This window comes from Sapajus apella, unplaced genomic scaffold (assembly GCF_009761245.1).
Source record: "Sapajus apella isolate SASKATOON/1434 unplaced genomic scaffold, GSC_monkey_1.0 scaffold137, whole genome shotgun sequence".
Classification (NCBI taxonomy): domain Eukaryota; kingdom Metazoa; phylum Chordata; class Mammalia; order Primates; family Cebidae; genus Sapajus; species Sapajus apella.
The window spans coordinates 1,756,981-1,777,528 of NW_022437077.1; the positions used below are offsets into that span (position 1 = coordinate 1,756,981).

Below are 20,548 nucleotides of genomic sequence, written 5' to 3' on the forward strand. Positions count from 1 at the left end.
GAAGGGAAATTACAGAGTAGCTCTGCACCATACAACATACAGTTAGAAGGGAGAAAGAAAAGAAAAAGAAAGAAAAAAAAGGAAGAAAAATAAAAAGGAAAGGACACTGGAGAAAAGAAAGACACAAAGAACTCAATTTGGAAGAAAATGTGGTAAGAGGAAAAATTTCCAGGAGGGCTTTCAGCTTAAAAAACAAAAACTTTAATAAAATAAGACCTAATTAGGCTGGGCTCAGTGGTTCACAGCTGTAATCCGAGTGCTTTGGGAGGCCAAGGTGGGAGGATTGCTTGAGACCAGGAGTTCGAGACCACCCTGGACAATATAGCAAGATTTCATTTCTAAAAAGAAAATAAATAAATAAATATTTTTAAATAAATAAAAATTTTAAAGACCCTTAAAAGTGAGTATTAGAGAAACAAATTGAAGATCTAAGTAACACCACTAAAAAACTGCAAATAAATTGAAAATATCAAGGAAGAAACAAGTCAGAGCTACGAATCAAATTATTAGCATGGAATAAAAGTTGGGGATAATAAACACCACTAGCCTGGGCCAGGCACGGTGGCTCATGCCTGTAATTCCAACATTTTGGTTGGCTGAGGTGGGTGGATCACTTGCGGTCAGGAGTTCGAGACCAGCCTGGCCAACACGGTGAAACCCCATGTCTACTAAAAATACAAAAATTAGCTGGGCATGGTGGTGCACACCTGTCATCCCAGCAACTCGGGAGGCTGAGGTGGGAGAATCACTTGAACCCAGGAGGCAGAGGTGGTGGTGAGTCGAGATTACACCACTGTACTCCAGCTTGGGTGACATAGCAAGACTCCGTTCTCAGCCTAGAAAGAGGAAAAAAAGTCAAATTGATTTTTAAAATGTTAGTTTATCATGTGTTGGATATTAATTATTGACATTAAGCATTTTAAATATACATACACATTGACTATGTTAATGAACACTATCTTATAAGGTAGTATTGGGGAAAGGGTTACCTCAACAGGCCTGGGCTGTTATAACCCTACACATTCCCAAGGAAGGTCTGTTTTCAGGACTGGCCTTTGGCCCGCTCCTGGGAACTGAGCTCATTGATTATTCTGGATGATGAAAGTGAAAGTGTTTTTTGCTTGCCTGAGACCTTGGGCTGCACTGTACCAGTTAGTTCACACATAGTGTACACCAGCAATGATTTATGGTGAATGCCCCTTTTTCTCTGGAGGTCTGGAGCTTTGTTAACTGAGGTAGGTCATGCAGGTGGTATATGCCTGTGAATGATCCTCTGTAAAATACTGAGATGCCCAGGCCTGGTCAAGCTTCCCTGGTTGACAACACTTTGCATGTGTTGTCATGCATCATTGCTGGAGGAATTAAGCACATCCTGTGCTACTCCCCAGGGAGGAGACACTTGCAAGTTTGTGCCTGGCTTCCTCCAGACTTCATCCTATGCACATTTTCCCTTTGTTAATTTTATTCTGTATCCTTTTGTTGTAAACTTAAGGATAACAAGTATAAACTTATGTCCTATGAGTCCTTTTAGGGAATTAAATCTGGGTGTGGTGTTGGGGACTCCAAATGCAGGTAGTTTGGAGTCTATTATCTCCAAATAGAAACTGTAGTACACAGATATTAAATACCTTGTCATGCTGATATTGGATGACAAAGGTGGAATTCAAATTATCTGTCTCTAGTGCCCATGGTTTTAACAACTACTTACAAGTAAAGATAATCTGACATAATTGATGTCTCTTAAATAGAAAACTCAATAATTAAAACAGAAAACTTATGCAAAGATATAATACAAGAAAATTTCCCTTTTAAAAAATATGCAGCCTAGAAAAGCACTCCTTTTCCAGTAAAAAAAAAAAGATGCAGAATATCACCAAAATATTGTTAAGTTTTGAGGATACTGAAACTTGAGGATAAGCAAAACTATTTTTAGATGTTCATGTAGGGAAAAAAGTCACCTTTAAGGGAGAAAAACATTCAGGCTGTTTCATAACAACACTCACGGGCAGAATGCAGTGAAGCTAAGTTCACAATTGCACTAGAGAAAAGAAAATAGGACCCAGGATTTTGTAGCCCCTCAAATTGTCCTTTAAGTATAAAGAAAATATGCAAAAATTCGGGGAAAACAATATCCATAAACTCCTCATTTTTGTAGAACTATTTTTGTCAATCTATCTAACGAAATTCTTATGAGGTTATCCTGAAGTTACTGATAGTTGTTTTATATGATAGAGCTTCAATATCCAATATGGTAGCCACTGACTATATGCAACTATTGAGCATATGAGGTATGGCTCATATTGTTAAATGCTATAAATGTTAATGTACACACCAGATTTCAAAGACTTAATACAAATAAAAGTAAAATATTGCATTAGTTTTTATTTCATATTAATGGTATATTGAAATGACATTTTAGATATATTGTATTCAGTTAAATAAACTATCATTAAATTAATTTTACTTTTTTTTTTTTTTTTTTGAGACAGGGTCTCCTTCCCCGTCACCCAGGCCAGAGTGAAGTGGTACAATCTTGGCCCACTATCAGCCTCAACTTCCTGAGCTCAAGTGATCCTCCTGCCTCAGCCTCCCAAGTAGCTGGGACTACAGGCACACACCAGCACACCCAGATAATTTTTTGTTTTTAGTAGAGACAGGGTTTCATCACATTGCCCAGCTGGTCTCAAACACCTCAGTCTTCCAAAATCCTGGTATTACAGGCCTAAGCCACCATGCCAGGCCCCTCTTTTTACTTTTTAAAAAAGCTCATAGGAAATTTAAAATTCAATGTGTGGCTTGCATTATATTTCTGTTGCACAGCACCATAGCAGACTTGGGGGAGAGATTTCGCTTGTTTGTACTATTTAGTGTAGTTTGATCTTTTAAAATAAGTATGGTTATTCATATAAAACAATAAACTCATTATTCCTAAATTGAATAAATAAACCAATGGACAAAGAGCTATGCTTTTTCCCCTGGGATGTTGAGACAACTAGCTGGGAGGCTCTGGATGGGAACCAATAACAAAAGAATGGAGAACAGCTGTTCATTGTCCAACCCACTCCTTTACAGATAGGAAAACTGAGACCCCAAAGGTCACTTACCACTCTAAAATCTCATGGACTCAAGTGTGCAGCAGATGAAGCTGAAGACCGGCATTTCAGATGAGGCAGAAATACTGACTTCGGGGACATTCTCTGCAGCTCCCACAAGCACCTCCATGGTGTGTAGTGCCGCTTTTAGACAAGGAGTTCAGTTCATCCTCGCTCATACCTCTTGCCCAGAGTGCTTCCTCTTCCAAGAAATCAAAAACAAGATATTTCCTTTGGCCCATGGACACAGGGACTCTTCTCCTCCTGCAGGTATTAGTTCCAGCCTCCCAGCCCTGGTTCAGAACTCTTAGCTCTTGGCTCCATGAAGTTCAGCAGCTTCCTTGCCCTCTGTCTTGCCATCTGCCTGGTTAGCTGAGGTGTTGTTGAGAAAGAGGACCCTGAGACCTGTAGCCTATGGGACAGGGCTGGCTCCAACAGGCTACCCAGTCACTTTCACCTCAGGGGGAATCCAAGGCCCAGATACTGAAAGTGTTCACCTGCAGTCACCATTCAGTCTGGGGGAAGACCTGGGGCCAGACCTCTCAGATGTCTATTTGATTTAATTCTTTACCAAATTATTATTTTTTTATTATTATTATTTAGAGACAGAGTCTCACTCTGTCACCCAGGCTGGAGTGCAGTGGCATGATCTCCACTCACCGTAAGCTCCACTTCCTGGGTTCAAACAATTCTCCTGCCTCAGCCTCCCAAGTAGCTGGGACAATAGGCATCCACCACGCCCAGCTAATTTTTATATTTTTATGAGAGGCAGGGTTTTACCATGTTGGCCAGGCTGGTCTCAAACTCTTGACCTCAAATGATCCACCTACTTCGGCCTCCCAAAGGGCTGAGATTATCGCACCCAGCCTGAGAAAGTAAGTTTTCATACTACTTTAAAAATAAGACCAAGTTCTTAAGCTTGGCTATAGACTGGTGTCACTTGGGGACTTTGTGAGTCCCACCTTCAGTAATTCTGATTTAACTGGTTTGGGTAAAGCCTGGGCATCAGGATTTTTAAGTTTCCCAGGTGAATCTAACATCTAGGATAGCAATTTGAAATAGGGTACGGCCAGGGAAAACCTCACCGATAACTTGACAGTGGAGATGGTGAAGAGGGGTGGGATTCTGGATTTACTTTGAAGGTAGGGTGCATAGAGGATGACTCACAGGTATTTTTCCTGGGGACCTGGAAAGATATGAGCTACATTTAACAGAGATGAAGCGACTATGGATGAGGATGTTTGGGGTGGGGTGGAGTACATTAGAAGCTTGGTTTTGGAGACACTCAATTTGAGATGTCTTTAGACATCCAAATGGGGAAAGCAAGTAGGCAGCTGGGTAAATGAATCTAAGATCCAGGGAGGAGGTCTCATCTAGAAATATGTGGCTGTTGCCAGGGCATAGGTTACATGTGGTGTGATAGTGGGGGCCGTTTCTAGGTATGGACAGGGCTGCGGGGATAAAACAGCAAGGCCACTCTGTGCTCTTCTGACTTGGCAGACACCCCATGCTATGCATGCTGCATCCCACACTAGGCACACTACACAGACCGCTTAGCTTCGTGTATCCACCCATCTGCGTTCCTGTCTCATTTACAGTCTGCTGCTTTACCGCTTTGGAAGTAAACTCAAGTAAAAGCACCCTGAACAAAGTGTCTTAACCCATGGCGTAGACTAGCTCACTACCTGCCTACATACGCACACATACCACCCACGTGTTAAGGGCTCTGAAAACTCTTCAAGGAACCTAAACAGCCCATCCGTATTGGCTACAGACACCAGTGCCACTGTGTTAAGACTGCTGCACCCACGCATGTGGAGCTGCTGGAGTGCCCCTTGCCCATCCCTATCTTGGATCCCAGATCCCAAGCCAGAATAGTCCACACCCAATTAATACATTTAGCATTTGCTGATTGAGCACTTACATGTCCTGAGTTGGGTTAGGTCTTAATGAACGACTGAACCTGTGCCTCCAGGAAGCACGCCATTTGGTGGAAGTGAAAGGACAGCGGCCAGGTAATAAAGAACACGTGTTAAGTCCAAGGCAGTCTGGAAGCAGCGGGCAGGGGGCACAGGCAGCAGCCTGGCACATCAAGGGAAACTTCCAGGAGGGAGCAACTTCTCATCTGGTTTTGTAAGAGGGAACCAGGCAGATGAGAGGTGTGCATGGTTGGTGGAATAGGGCATTCTAGGCCAACCCACTATGATGGGAGAACTGACTGGGGTGGGAGGTGGGGGAACTGCAAATAACTCACACAGTTGATGCCAAGTGTGCCAGAGGAAAAGACAGAAGATGAGGGCAGTGGGAGGCACCCGCCTAAAGGCTTGTTTTGCAGGAATCCAGTGTTATGTAACCAGCAGGGGAGGTGGGCAGAGTGGGCTTCAATCCAAAGAGCCTGGCTTCAAAGCCCGAGGGTGGTCTGAGGACGGCACACAGCATGAGCTCCTGGGGAGCCTGCTAAAAAGTCAAAGGCTGGGCCATGCCCAGACCAACTGAATTAGCAGGATCTGGACCCCAGGAACCTACGTTATTTTCACAAGTGCCCCCAGTGACTGATGCACACTGCAGTGAGAGCCCCAGCACCCAAAGTTCTCCCACCTCTCCACTCTACCCTTGCTGATGTGGACTGGTTCTCAGGGCCCCCAAGAAGTAGGATGATTCATTTCCATGGTCGTGGATTATGCTTTCAGAAACCCTCCCAAACAACCCAGGGAGTTCTGGGAATCACAATCAGATGCGGATGGGGATGGGGAGCAGATCAGAAGAAGAAATTTCTGACCAGATGGGAGGAGGTAGTGGGCTGTTTAGGATTTTTTTTTTTTTTTTTGGATGTGTGTGTGTTGTGGGGGCAGGCATAGGGTAGGAGGTCCTGTTCAGGCACCTGGCAACCACCCCCAGTCTGCAGCTCTTCCCAGGACAGAAGGCAAAGAACCAAGAAAACGTCATTTTTATTCCACAATCAGTAAACTCCCTCCACCACTCAGTGACCACACCGTGCAGCACACCCCCTCACCTTGGCCAGTGCTGCCAACAAATGCCAACAAACCTTTCTGCAGTGATGGAAGTCTTTTCCTCTGCTGTCCAGTACAGTAGCCACTGACCACTTTTGGTTATTGAGCACCTCAATATAGAGGTGGCCACCACAGGTGAGGAAATCAATTTCTAATTTAAGTTAATTCAAATTCAAACGCCACATTTGGCTCGTGGATCCTGTACTGGACAGCACAGCTGTAGCCCTGATCCGGTCCAGGGCACTTTGGTTCAAAAGCCAATTCTGAGGACAGCAAGTGGCAGAAAGAGCCCTTGGGCCTACTGCCAACCCTCCCCAGAGAGAAACAGCAGCCGCAGCTGCTGAAAAGGGCAAGAGTCAGAGTGGGGGGACACCTCGGATGCGTCGGATAAGGTTTGCCAGCCGCTTGGCCAGGCCACCCGTGCGGGGCTCCTCGATGTGGAAGGTCCGGGTGAGGAGATTGTAGAAGGAGCCGTAGCACACAGCCACCACAGTGCATGTGAGGCAGATCACGTTGTAGGGCATGCTGAAGTCCGGTGTCGGCAGGTTCACCAGCAGCGGCTCCGTGTAGAGTCGCACGAAGTAGTTGGAGCCATCGGAGACTGGGAACCTGGGGTCAAGGAAGGAGAGGTGAGACAGGACTGGCTGCTCCTCCCCACCTCACCCCGTCCTTACTCTGGCAGTCCTGGGCAATGCAGCACCGTAAGTGTTTCCAATGTTCTCTTGGGCTCAAAACCTTTCAACAGGCAGCACAGCTCAATCTATAAACCTGATAAAAGGAGAGCAGCCGGCAGGTGGGGGGCCATGGGGCATGGGGAGTGAGGGCATTAGGACAAAAACACCTAATGCATGCGGGGCTTAAAACCTAGACGATGGGTTGGTGGGTGTAGCAAACCATCATGGCACATGTATAACTATGCAACAAACCTGCACGTTCTGCACATGTATCCCAGAACTTAAAGTATAATGAAAACAAAAAAGTAGAGAAGCCTGGTGTTAAAGTGGAAGAAAGGGGCCTGGCCTTTGTTTGGTTACCTCTTCCTTAGCCTGATCTCAGCCCAAATGCCACCTCCTCAAAGAAGCCTTCCCAGATAACCCACTAAATCAATCCCTATCCCACTTCTAACCCCATTGCTCTCTAGAACAGACTTTTCCCTCTAGACTATCAGCAAAGGGAGGGCAGGGCCAAGTCTGTTTTGTTTATTCTTGTACCCTCAGTACTCTCAGAAGCACTTGGCATTTCATAAGTGCTTCATTAAATATTTAAGAACATCAAGGAGTAAATGTAGGCTCTGAGTAAATGTGTTCTTGGAGAAGCACTTTAAAATCATTTTATAAAGTCTTTACAAACTTCACAGACTGCTGTGATTTTTATTGGGATTGAATTAAATCTATACATTTCTTTGGAAGATGTAACATCTACTCTGACCTCCCCTGCAGGAGCCTGGTCACCTGTGTTAAGACGCAGCAGGCAGCGGAGGATGTGTTATCAGTTAGTGTGGTCACACTTACAGGCTGCTGAAGAGGGGACTCTCTTCCCAGTCCACTGGCTTGGCTGCTACCATGCTGGGCACAAGGGCGCTGAGGACAGATGGGCTACAGAGAAGCAGAGAGATGGCATGTGTTCCCACCTGGCTCCCCTACCAAGGGGTAAGCAGCGGAGAGGGTGGGTCAGGAGGATGAGAGGCAGCCTGTGGGGGTGGGGCCCACCTGATGTAGAAGCCATGGTTAGGGTCTGGGGTATACTCAGTCCACTTCAGCAGCGCCCGCTCAAACTGGATGGAAACCTTGGTGACTGAGTTGGCCGGCAGCTGAATCAGCATCTCCAGGAGGTGGGGTTGCAGCCGGTCCTGGGCAGGCTGGTAGTGGATGTAACCTGGAGACAGGCAAGGGTCACCCACACCTCTTTCCTGGGGTCAGCCTACCTACTGCTCCTGTCCCTGCTGCTTGCCATGGGGCCTCAATCTGGGTGCCTAGAAGGTGGGCTTGGGAGCATAGCAGCCAGGCAGGCTCGGGAAGAAAGTGGGCTAAAAAAAAGGGAAGAGGACGTTACCAGGACAGTGATCGCAGGATGTGGTCAAGAGAGGCTGCTGGGGGTGCTGCAGGCCACTCGTCAATCTTCATATCACTAGAACTGGGGCACCAGACACTAAGTGCCTGATGGGATGCAGAAGAAGCTCACAGAGCCACCTGGGAATTTTTCTTGCCAAAAATGTGGGACATGAATCTAATCAGGTTTCTAAATCTAACCACCAATACACAAGAAATATAGGAGATGGAGGAGCATGCTAAAATGCCAGCACAAGGACAAAGCCAGAATATGGAACATTCTATCCAACAAATGACCCAGTTTCTTCCACAAATAAATGGCACTAAAAAAGAAAAAAAAAAGGCATGGGCACTGCTACAGATTAAAAGAGACTGAAGAGTACCCCACCAAATGCAAGACGCTTTAGTGTTCAGGGAAATTCTGCGAGCGGAGACAGGGAGGATACAGGAACTCTGTGCTTTGTGCTCAATTCTTCTGTAAACCTAAAACTGCTCTAAGAATAGTCTATTAACTTTAAAGAAAGAGAAACTTTTGTGTGGGTGTGACAGGGTTTCACACTGTCGCCCACACTGAAGTGCAGTGGTATGATCATGGCTCACTGTAGCCTTGACCTCGTGGGTTCAAGTGATCCTTCCACCTCAGCCTCTTGAGTAGCTGGGACTACAGGCATGTACCACCATGCCCGGCTAATTAAAAATAATTTCTTTTTGTAGAGGTGGCGGGTGAGGGGGTCTCACGATGTTGTCCAGGCTGGTTTCAAACTCCTGGACTCACGGGGTCCTTCCGGGTAGGCCTCCCAAAGTGCTGAGATTACATTGCATTTGCTTTATATGAAGTTCTTCGCTTGGGTGCATCATTGTGCCCACTCAAGAGAACCTAATATAAAGCAAATGCAATATGAGAACCTTGTTTAGATCCCAATTTAAAGAATCCAATTATAAAAAGACATTTTTAAGACCACAGGGGAAAATAGAAGTGGTAATGATAAGGTTACATTTTTTAAAATCCTTGAAGTATTTAAAGGTTAATTGATCAATGTCCAAGATTTGCTTTAAGATACACCGGCAGGTAGTGGCTTACACCTATAATCCCAGCACTTCAGGAGGCCGAGGCAGGAGTTTGAGACCAGCCTGTGTAACATAACAAGACCCTGTCTCTATGAAAAAATAAAAGGCATGGTAGTTCATGCCTGTAGTCCTGGGGAAGCTGAGGTAGGATGATTGCTTGAGCCCAGGAGTCTGAAACTGCAGTGAGCCATGATCATGCCACTATACTCCAGCCTGGTGACAGAGCGAGAGCCTGTCTCTTTAAAAAAAAAAAAAAAAAGCTGCAGGGTGAGTATAGGGGAGTTTATTATACTATTCTGTTTGGGTTTGGGTTTGAAATTTTCCAGGCTAGGTGAGGTGGCTCATGCTTGTAATCCCAGCACTTTGGGAGGCTGAGGCAGGTGGATCATCTGAGGTTGGGAGTTGAGACCAGCCTGACCAACATGGAGAAACCCTGTCTCTACTAAAAATACAAAAAATTAGCCAGGTGTGGTGGCAGGCACCTGTAGTCCCAGCTACTTAGGAGGCTGAGGCAGGAGAGTAGCTTGAACCTAGGAGGTGGAGGTTGAAGTGAGCCGAGACCGCACCACTGCATTCCAGCCTGGGCAACAGAGTGAAACTCTGTCTCAATCAATCAATCAATCAATAACTGTACCTCTTTACCCCTTCCAAGGAAACAAAACACCATCTACTCTAGCTCTGCTATCTTTCTAGCTTCAAAAACCCAAGATTGCCTAGCCCTTTCCCTACGCAAAACCCAATGAGCTGGAAAGCAGGCAAAAGTAAGTGAAAAAGGGAGCTACTGTCCTTGTACAGTCCTATTAAGAATCACCAGTATTATGTGTTTTAATTATCTGTTTTATAAAATTACCTCTGAACCTGGCACAGTGAGGCTCCCGTTGCATTTCTGAAACTATTCCTTACTCTTTCTGCCTCTGTAGCTTTTCAGAAGTACTTCAGGAACTACTCTGGGAAATGAGAGTCTGGGGGACCTGGAGAGGGCATGAGAGGGTGGGCTGGGGACCTGGCTCAGGACTCAGCTCCTCACTTGGTTTGTTGTCCTTGCCCTTGGAGGTGATGGTGAGGGTGTGCACATACAGCCGCAGATACCAGGGTACGGTGTCCAGCAGCAGCACCGGGAAGGCCCGGTATGGGTGGGTGTTGTACAGCAGTGTGCTCAGCTCCCCCTTCTGCAGCCCATAGCCGCTCACGTACCGCTGGGCATGCAGGAAGGGCACTGGGGGGATCTCTGTGTAGAGAAATGTCAACAGTTAAGAGCTGCCAAAGGTAAGGGTCACTCTCCACCCCAACTGCCCAGGCCATGTTCAGAGTCCAGGGCCAGGGAGTAGATAGGGAACAGTCCTGCCACTGAAACTGGGCAATCTGGGTTCTGGAATCATCCCTGTCTTCCCCAGCCCACAGGCAATGATGACAATAGGTTGCTAGTATTTACTAAGCACTTATGTGATGAACACTGTGCCCCCTTCGAACCCAAACCAGGTCCTCTCAGGATATTCCGCTCTTTCCCTTGGTAAGGGAACTGAACACAACTGTAATTAATTAACTGACAGCTGCCCCTCAATTAGTAGACATTATATTTCTTGAGTGCAGTGTCCTCTATCTTATTCAACACTCTATGCCTGGCACATAGTATAAATTCAAAAATATTTGGTTGATTAAGGGCATGCATGAACTAACTCCATTTTTCACATCATCTCATCCAATTCACTAGGATATTCTTTATTTTTCAGATGTGGATGCTGAAGCTCGGAGAATTTAGGAACCTACCCAAAATCACAGATCTTGGAAGAGCTAGAGTCAGCAGCATATGACTCTGGAGATCTGGTCTAAATACAACCTTGTCATCTTACAGCAAAGACGTGGGATTGTGGTCTTTTCTCTGTAGCCGCTGCAACCCGGCAGTCCAACCATCCACCTACTCACCGTTCTCTGGGGGTCTCTTCCACTTGAGCTGGATGTTGAGGTTTCGAGAATTGTTGATAATGGCGGTGTCAAGCAAATCATAGATGGCATAGGTCTTCCGAGTGCCCAGGATGACGTCCTGGTATGTAGTGGTTGGGGGTGGGTTCACCTCCAATGTCTCATTGTCCTAGGGACACAAGGGCAGGCCTAAGAAGCAAGCAGAGAGGGCAGGCTGGTCTTGGGGACTAGGAGTTTGCTTGTGTGGCTGAGACCTTGTTACCTGGTTGTAGTTGGTGATGTCCACATAGACTCTGCTCTCTGAAGCCAGGGGGCAAGGCTCCGTGAGGGTTCGGGAGAACATCCGGAAGAGGGACCAGTCTGAGAAACAGAGAGCAGCATTAAGCAGGTGCCAGGCCTAGGCCTAGTCCACAAAGATAAGGCAGGGCTGGCATAGGTGGGTAGAGATGAGTTGCCAGGATAGCTTACCTTTCTTCCCCTGTCCTGTGATGAAGGCATCAAATACAACTGACAGGGTCTGTCTCAGCTCCCAGGAGATGCTAGTACAGCGTGCATTCTATCAAAAGGGCCAGATGGTAGCAGTCAGGATCACTCTCACCCAACCACACAGTCCCAAAAAAAAAGACTCCTACTCAGACTCAATCCCTCATCTATGTGTCTTCACACCCATCGATTTGCTACCACAAACTCCTGAGCACTTGACCCCATGCCAGACCCCGTGCTGACAGCTTTATGTGCATCAGTTTGATAAACTATCGCAACTCTAGGAGTGGAGTCTACGATCAACGTCATGTGACAGAGTGGGAAACCAGGTTCAGGGTAATGAAATGATTCACCCAAGGTTATGCCAGCTGGCAAGTGACGAAGCTAGCAATTGCTCCCACACAGCTATTGTTCTGAACCACTGTTTTCCATGACAAATATTTATTCAGTGCTTGCTAGGCAACCACTGTTTTCTTGGTGCTTGGCCAATACCCTGAAGAACCATCATCTCATCTACCACTTAGCACTCGCTCAGCCTGAGACAGACCCTTGGCCACGTGCTTTTCTTCTAAGCCCCAGGATGGCAGTTTCCTCTACTCCCCATGACTTACTCTGCAAACAGGGCGGATATGCACTGCCTGGGAGTGGTAGCTGGTGTGGAACAAGCGATCTGCCTTCAGCAGCACAGAGAGGCCTGCCTGGAGGAGACGGAAAGAGGTAACAGAAGAGATGCCCTGGATGGAGCACTTAGTCTGGGGTGCAGGTTCTCTGTAAACGTCCCTGGCTGCCAGGCTGCATGGCCTCACCTTGGAACTACAGGGCAAGAGCTTCTTCCACGGGGTGAGGTTCTCAGTGCAGACCACCTCCCGAGGCAGCACAGCATAGCGCAGAAAGTAGTGGTCAGTGTCTGAGGGAGACAGAGATCTGTCTGGGGTAGTCCTTGGGCTCTCACCCCTCAGGACCCGCACTCCAGAGATGGGGATGACCCTCCTGCTCCCCACACCACTCTCTAGCACCACAGCCTGGAGAGTCCCAGGGAGTGGGACTCCCTTCTCTCTTGGGAGAAGGCATGCAGAGATGGCATAGTATTGGGGGCCTGCACACATAGGGGACTTAGGATCTAGCCCAGGCTGAGGAAGCAGGAAACTGAGGGAAAATGAGGCAAAGATGTGGGCAGGAGGTAAGAGGAAGAAGGAAAGGGCTGCAGGGGTTATCTCACCATTGGCCAGCCCCAGGGGTTTGAAGGAGGCAGTGGGAGTGACCGTGTTGGTGGAGTCGATGAAGTTGAGAGAGGCGCAGAAGATCCCTGAGAGGACATTACTGAGCTCCTTCCAAGATTTATCCACACTGGATAGAGACACAAATCCACTCACCGTCCTGGGGCTGCCTCTGCTCCCTCTTTCAAAGCCCAAAGCGGCTGCTAAACCCATGGTAGGAGAAGGCTGTATTCTTAACTATTAGACAGGTTAGTTAAGGGAGCTGGAACATTGCTGCCCCCACCCAGCCCACTTGCTGGGTCTCATCTTACTCAGCCCCTTCTTCCTCGCTCTCCTCTGGACATCTTTGCATCCCCATGGGTGTCTGCTCAGGTGATTCTTCCTTCCTTGCAGGCCTTTGCTCATTACTTTCTGCCTACCTTCAAGATCTGGCTCCAGTTCTTACCCCCTCCTCCAGAAGCCTTTCCTGCCCTCCTTAAGCACAACCTCCTCTGTGCAGTCATGGTTCTGATCATCCAAGCCTCTTACCAGGTCGCTTCTGGGAGATGGCTGGGTGGCAACTGCATCACGTCCTGAGCACCTTTTTTCTCTAACTAGGCTGTAAGCAACTTGAGGACAAGGACCAGTCTGGGCCATCTATGTGCTTCCCATGACACCATGGAAAGCACCTCATACATCAGAGCTGAAATGAGCTCACTGATCTTCCTTGAAGGTGCTTGGCTGGGCAAAACAATGCCTACTGCCCTGTGTATACCCTGGGAATAAAGGTAAGTCCTGGTTCTAGCATAGTGAGAAGTCTTATATCCAAAAAAGCTCACTGAACATGGGAAAAACAACCGTTCTAGGATTTTATAAAAACATCAAATTAAATTAGATGGTCTTTTCTTGGAGAAATATCAAAGAAATTTGCTCTCAATAATAGAAAGCATAAAACCTAGTAAGCACTAGAAAGAATTTTAAGCATTAGCTCCATATTACAGGTAATTACAGGCTGAGGGGAGACAGTGACAGCAGAGTAGATAGGAAAGGGTAGGGGAGCCAGAGTTGAGGCAAGAGAGAAAGTCTTAGCAAGCTGGGACGTCACTGCTTATTCCTCATTCCTTAGTGCTGTCCAGGGGCTTTTGACAATTCTTTGTTCAGAGCTTTTAAATTTCTCCAATCCTTAAGCCTCAAATAAAAATGGCAAACTTGAAGCCTGAAAGCTCTACCCAAACCATAAACATGCTTCATTTGGTATGCACAACATTGATCCGCACAGCACTTAAAATTTTTTTTTAATTACTTGCTGATACTTGACTTTGCCAATTTTCATATTAAATTGCAGATTGCTGGTATCTCTTGAAAAATGAGGCCACGTGTGGTGGCTCACGCCTGTAATCCCAACACTTTGGGCTGAGGCAGGAGGATAGCTCGAACCTAGGAGTTTGCGACTAACTTGGGCAATATAGTGAGAACCTGTTTCTACAAAAAATTTTAGAAACATTTGCGTCTGACAACATTAGGCCTCTATTCCCACATAGCAACAATCCATAGAAGCTGAGTGACAGAACTGTCCTCATTAGAATGTCACACAAACGCTCTAGCCTGCCACAATTCTTGCTGCTTCCTTTTACTGGCCTAAAATTTGTTATCATACTTGCACTATTAATTTCTTATACTGGGATTAAGAGAAAATAAGATATATTTCTCATTCCTGTGTTTGTCAATTTTTAAAATACCTTTATTCATTTATTACCTGTGTGGCTCATGTAGACATGTTTGCAACCATTGCACAGAAAGGTTCTGTTCTAAATAGGACAGCCACAGTAGCTACTGGGAAATAGTGGTTTGTGGTTCACGCACAGTAACTAGACCTGCCCCTCTCCCAAACAAAAGCAGTTCCTCTAACACTGTAGCATCCTGTTGGCCAGTTGTGACCCACAGATATGCTATGGTTGGCGTTTGTGGTATTTACTATCATTGAAAAAAATATTAATCAATGTCTTTGAAAAGATCCAGTTGCCAGTTTTCTACCGCCTTACCTCTAAATAAGTATGAATTGTTTGCTATTTGCCTCTGCAGGGATATGCATGTGCTACTTCAGGTCTGAAAGTTTTAGGATTGGGAAGCCTACTCATCTGTGGTAATAGTTCTTACTTCCAATGCCAGCTCTACTCCCATGGAATAGCTGCCTACTGGAAATGCTGTCCCCAAGAGCAGTCGCAGGATAACAACACCTTCCCAGCAACATTCCCTCCATGGCCTGTAATGGGGCCCAAGGTGTGCACTCACTCAGTGACAGTGTCTTGGAACCAGACCCAGAGCTCTGCACCTGATGGGGCCTGCAGGAAGGGTGGACCCCAGTACCGGGTCCTCCAAAAGCCTTGTGTGAATGACAGGTGCAGCTCCCGTAGAGAATACTTGGAGATCAGCTGCCCCAGGGCTTTGGGAAACAGCCTGTAATGAGATACTGGGGAAAAGGGAGCAGGTGAGTGACGATCCCCACCTCGTCGGGGTCCACACCCAGGATCCAGAACTCCACCCAGGAATTAGACCCCGCCCCCATGGTTTGCCTCCACCCTACAGCCAGCCAGCAGGTACTACTGAAATCTTTCTCAGGTCAGATCTAGCGCCCTCACCTCCTTCCCGCTGAAGCTCCGAATCCCAGCGCGTGCGGAACTGGAATGTGGCGGCTACATCCCCGGAAGGCAGCGGGGTGATGACAAGCTCCTCTCGCAGGCTGTCGCGCTGGGGATCTGCAAGGCACCAGCCGCCGGGCCCGAGAAGCAGCAGGACAAACAGAGCAAGCGGCGTAGCCGCCGCCATGCCTGCGGCTACTTCCGCCTACCCAGCGGCGCTAGGCCCCATGAAAGGCCGGCATCCAATAGGAAAGGCGTATGGGAAGTAACTTCCGGTACCGTCCCGGAAACCGGGATGCGGTTATCAGAGCGACCGCCAGCGCAGGTCGCGAAGATTGTCTTCGAGCTGGTGGGTCTAAAGGGGCACCGGGAGGACATGAGAGGGAGTAGGTAGGGCGAGTAACCAGCTTGAAGCCGCACCCAGTTAAAGGCGTTTCCACCCACCAGGACATGCTTAATAATATGAAGCTCCGCCACTGCCATTTTACCCATTTAATAGTTGAGGAAACATTGACTGAAAAAGGTCAATTACTTTTGGGAAAACCATTGTGGTTTTAATTTCCATTTCCCAAGGTAAGAGGAACCTCCTGCCCCTCTTAGCTTCTAGTGTCTCCATTTGCTGCAAAACCCCCAAATAACTGGTTCTTTTATTATGAAAATGTTCAAACATACAGCAAAATTGAAAGAATGAGCCCCTGTTATAATGAACCTGTTTCCTATCACCTAGAAACCTAGATTCTACCATTTATGTTTAACTATATTTGTACTTTACCATATATTTGTCTATACATCCATCAGTCCATCTTGTGTTTTGGTGCACTTTAAATTGCAGACAGTGGTACATTTTACGTAGTTCAGCATGCATAAAATTAGAGTTCAGTATTTGATTGCATTTTTCTTTTGATGTAAAATTCACATACAGTGAAACGAACAAATCCAAAGTACACATTCACTGAGTTTTGACAAATGCACACACCTGTGTAACCTGGACTCCTGTCATGATACAGAACATTTCTAAAACCCCAGAAAATTGGCCAGCACTCTTTCCTAGTCAATCCCTACTCCTCTACCGCCTTCCAAAGGCAACTACTATTCTGATTTTTTCCCCACAATAGATTGGTCTGTTCCAGAATTAAATATAAATGAAATCATATAGTATATATACTGTGTAAGGCTTTTTTTTTTTTTTTCTCATGGGAATAATGTTTTTGAGAATCACCAATGTTGTTGCATGTATCCACAATTCTTTTTTATTACTGCATAGTAGTATGAATTTATCCATTCAACTGTTGATGGGCACCTTTAAAGTTTTTGGTTATTATAAACAAGACTGCTGTCTGTGCAAGTTCCTTCGTAGATGTATATTTCTCATATCCTTTGGCTAGGTATTGAAGAGTGGAATTTCTGGGTCAAAGAACAGGTGTATGTTTAATTTTATAAGAAACTGTCAGACCTTTCTCCAAAATGTATCATGTTTCCATCAACTATGAGTTCCCATTGCTCCACATCCTGGTTAGCATTTGATGTTTCTAATTTTTTGTACTTTCTACTTTTAGCCACTTGGGTATGTATGTAGTGGTTGCTCATTGTGGTTTTAATTTGCATTTCCCTGATAACTAACAATGTTATGCATCTGTTCTTGTGCTTATTGGCCATTTATAAGTTGTGTGTGTGTGTGTGTGTGTGTGTGTGTGTGTGTGTGTGTGTGTAAGGTCTGTTAAAGTCTTTTGCACCCCACCCCTTTGTTTACTGGCTTGTCTTTTTATTGAGTTTTAGGAGTTCCAGAGTTAAATTCATGCTTTAGTTTTTCCACCTGCCCTATGGGAAACATTCATGAAGGATTTCATGAACAGTCTCTTGGTAAAACTCATGGCCACACTTCTAGAAAGAGCCAAATTTGGTGTCAGGCAGGTCTGCTAAGATATGCCCCAACCAGCCAGAAAGGAAATGTCAAAAAGATGTCTTTATCTCCTTATGTCCTCATTCTACCTACATTCAGTGTTCCTGCCCCATTAGACATGACATATTAGGAAGGCCATGGGCTTAGATGTCAGAATGACAGGAGTCCAAATGCCGATGCCAGCCTTTAATCCATATGAGCATGATCAACCCAAGTGTCACTTTTCTTCATTTGTAAAATGAAGAAACCTACTTTCAGGATTGTTGTTAAGATGAGAAATTATGTACATGCAGGATATGGAATGTACCAAGTGCTTAATAATAACACTCAACCCTATTACCTTGGCACTGTTATCTCTGTTTAGATAACATCTCTGTTTAGATAATAGTGCCCAGGTGATAGGGTTGAATGTTATTAAGAAATAAAAGTACAGAAACTGAGATAATAAAGATCACAATGGGTGATGGAGCTAGGACTATAGTCTACACTATCAAACCTCAAAATAATAATTTTTTAAAGGTAGCTGCCATCATTATGACTGTTTTGTACTTCTGTGTTTTCCTTTTGAAATTGCCTGTCTTTATCATTCAGGACTCAGCCACCTCTACCTTCTTCTCCTCTGGTGGCTTCATGTACTTCTGCTGCATCCCTCATCACATTCTCTTTCCATTATCTGTGGCTATGTCTGCTCCTGGAAGAGCTAGTAGATGCTCAGTAATGTGTGAATGAATGAGCAAACAAGATGACATCATAGTGCAGTTCTGTATTTTCTCCATTCTGCCATGCTGTTCAGTGTCAAGTTCTGTGCACTCCTGGGGTTGCTACAGTGTGAGCCTTATAAGGAATCTTTTTCTGAGCTGTAGTCCCTCCTTTCCAGTGTGTGTCAGGATGTCCATCCTATAACAAGTCCGTGCAAATATCAGAAGCCATGCTGTGGCTTGGAGACTGCTCCTTGACTTAGAGTTGGCTCCAGATCATCCTTCCATCTCCAAAGGCACTGTGTGGCCTCAGAAACGAGACAGCTAGGCTCTGGGCTGACATAAATCGTGGTTTAACTTTAATGCGACACTATAATCAAATGGTGAATCTGAAGATTATCATTTTTTAAAAAGTGACCATAGCAAGTATGTTATTTTATAATCTTTTTCTTTCAACAGTTATCATAACTATCTTTCCACCAAAAATATGTGGTGAATAGATGATACAATCTTGGTACTATGTTGATTGTTTTTGAAGCTATATGATGGGAACATCTTTCTATATTTGTTGTATGTTTGAAACCCCCATAATAAGTTTTTTTAAAAAAAAAACCAAAGAAACAAAAAACAGTCAGCTGGAGATGGTGGTTCTGAAGGCCAGCCAAGCCCCTGTGGTTTGGCAGGAGAAAAGGTTATTGTCCCAACTAGGAAGTAGTCCTGGGGTCTCAGCTGACATTAGACTTTTCCAGGCAGGGCTGGGGCTCATAGCAGCCAAGCTGAAGACTCCAAGTAGACTCACAAACAATTCTACTTCTCTAGAGAGCTGTAAATTCCTCTCCCCAGGCAGGCTCCCCACAATCTTCGCATTGTGTGCCTGGGGTACTAAGAGATTTATTGACATGTTGACAGCAACCACACCAGTCTAGCTTCTCATCATTTGCCATGGAAGGAAGGAGGGTGATCCTGGGAGCTGAGAAGCCCTGCACAGCAAAGCTGTAAGGATCAAGGGCCGCAGCCCAAGAGATGGCTCAGCCACAGTCAGACAGGAGGTAGACATTGCTACTCTAAAGGAAGGAAGGAGAGAAGGCCTAAGAGGACAGAGATTATGTCTTCTGTGTGCAGCAAGGTCATAAGGAACCCAAAACACCCCAAAAGTAAATAGAGGATTGGGCCCTGGCCCAGCTCAGTGGATGATCTCAACTTGGACCTAGAGGCTATTGCACAGAAGGTATTCACTCCACAAGCTTCTTGGAGACAGAGAATGGCTGGTGGACACTCTTACTTCACTGGAGTTCCCATAAGTTTCTCACTAGTGTTAGGAAAAGTACTTAGGAACAGATACTTACACTGGCCTCCTGCAGGGGTGAGAGCAGGTTGGGACAATAGGAAGACTGCAGCAGCCTTGTCACTCAGCCTTGGGTGGCACAAAATGCTTTAGGATTTTGGCTGAAAGTCACCCACTAAATACCATGGGTGGTATTTAATGTATGAAGGGAGGCGGAATTTTTTTTTTTTTAATGTGAGAAATGAGTTGATGTTCCTTAAGACTGGGTCCTATAACCTCTCCTTTTATTCAGCATTCTCTCTCTGGGCATTCTCTCCCATCATTCACACCCATGGCTTCACTTACCTCCTATACTCTGAGAACTGATCGATGTCTTTTTCCAGCCCAGTCCTCTTATCTAAATTCCATATGCATGGGTACAAGGGCCTACTCAACCTATCCTCCTGGATGTCTCAAAGACATCTTAAACTCAACATTTCCCAAACCAAACTTATGGCCCTCTTCTCAAACCTGGTTCTGAAACCGCCCATCTGAGTAACTAGCCCTCTGTTCCAAAAAGGATATAAGAAGGCGGCATGGCTGGAGTACTGCCTCACTTGACATGCTAAGGAGTTCATGTCTTATATAGGCACAGGCACACTGGTTTGAGAGACTCTACTGGAAGACTATAGGATGGTTAGCTGGGTGCAGTGGCTCACGTCTGTAATCCTAGCACTTGGAGAGGCTGAGGCAGGTGGATCACTTGAGGTCAGGAGTTTGAGACCAGCCTGGCCAACATGGGGAAACCCCGTCTCTACTAAAAATAGAAAAATTATCCAGGCCTGGTGGCGGGCACCTGTAATCCTTGCTACTCAGGAGGCTGAGGCAGGAGAATTGCTTGAACCTGGGAAGCAGAGGAGGTTGCAGTGAGCCAAGATCATGCCACTCCGGCATGAGCAACAGAGCGAGACTGTCTCAAAAAAAAGAAGACTACAGAATGGTTTAGGGGAGGGGGGAGTGCTAAGAAAAGCAGTGGCATCTTGTCCAACCTCATTTTCCATCTCAGCAAATTATCCTGTTGCAGGAGGCAGAAACAATGGCAGCACCCTTGACCCCTTTCTTTCTCATACCCACCTGTTAAATTTTTAGAAATTTGCCTCCTAAATCTCTCTGCATTCCTTCAACTTTTCTCCATCCTCCCTACCTCCACCCTCATCCATTATCTCTTT

At 45.8% G+C, this 20,548-nt stretch overlaps 1 protein-coding gene across 3 annotated transcripts; it reads right to left on the reverse strand.

Moving 5' to 3' along the window:
* Positions 1–6,021: 6,021 nt before the first annotated feature.
* PIGT (phosphatidylinositol glycan anchor biosynthesis class T) lies at positions 6,022–15,727 on the reverse strand. Of its 3 annotated transcripts, XM_032263706.1 has the most exons (12): positions 15,458–15,727; positions 15,111–15,288; positions 12,842–12,969; positions 12,429–12,529; positions 12,234–12,320; positions 11,608–11,695; positions 11,402–11,499; positions 11,143–11,308; positions 10,247–10,447; positions 7,813–7,978; positions 7,615–7,698; positions 6,022–6,712 (listed from the first exon to the last, which is right to left on the reverse strand). In XM_032263706.1, exons 1-12 carry the CDS (start codon positions 15,642–15,644, stop codon positions 6,460–6,462), a joined length of 1,737 nt encoding a protein of 578 aa, XP_032119597.1. In that variant the 5' UTR covers positions 15,645–15,727; the 3' UTR covers positions 6,022–6,459. The 3 variants fall into 3 exon arrangements, with proteins under 3 accessions (XP_032119597.1, XP_032119598.1, XP_032119599.1); XM_032263707.1 differs by lacking the exon at positions 10,247–10,447; XM_032263708.1 differs by lacking the exon at positions 12,842–12,969 and having other exon boundaries at positions 15,458–15,699.
* Between the last annotated feature and the right edge of the window lie 4,821 nt (positions 15,728–20,548).

Coding starts and splice junctions, on each gene's coding strand:
- PIGT (XM_032263706.1), bottom strand. CDS start 15,644: ATGGCGGCGGCTACGCCGCTTGCTCTGTTTGTCCTGCTGCTTCTCGGG. Junction 11,309..11,401: donor ACATCACCAACTACAACCAG/GTAACAAGGTCT, acceptor TTGTGTCCCTAG/GACAATGAGACATTGGAGGT. Junction 6,713..7,614: donor AGTCCCCTCTTCAGCAGCCT/GTAAGTGTGACC, acceptor CCTTGACCCCAG/GTTCCCAGTCTCCGATGGCT.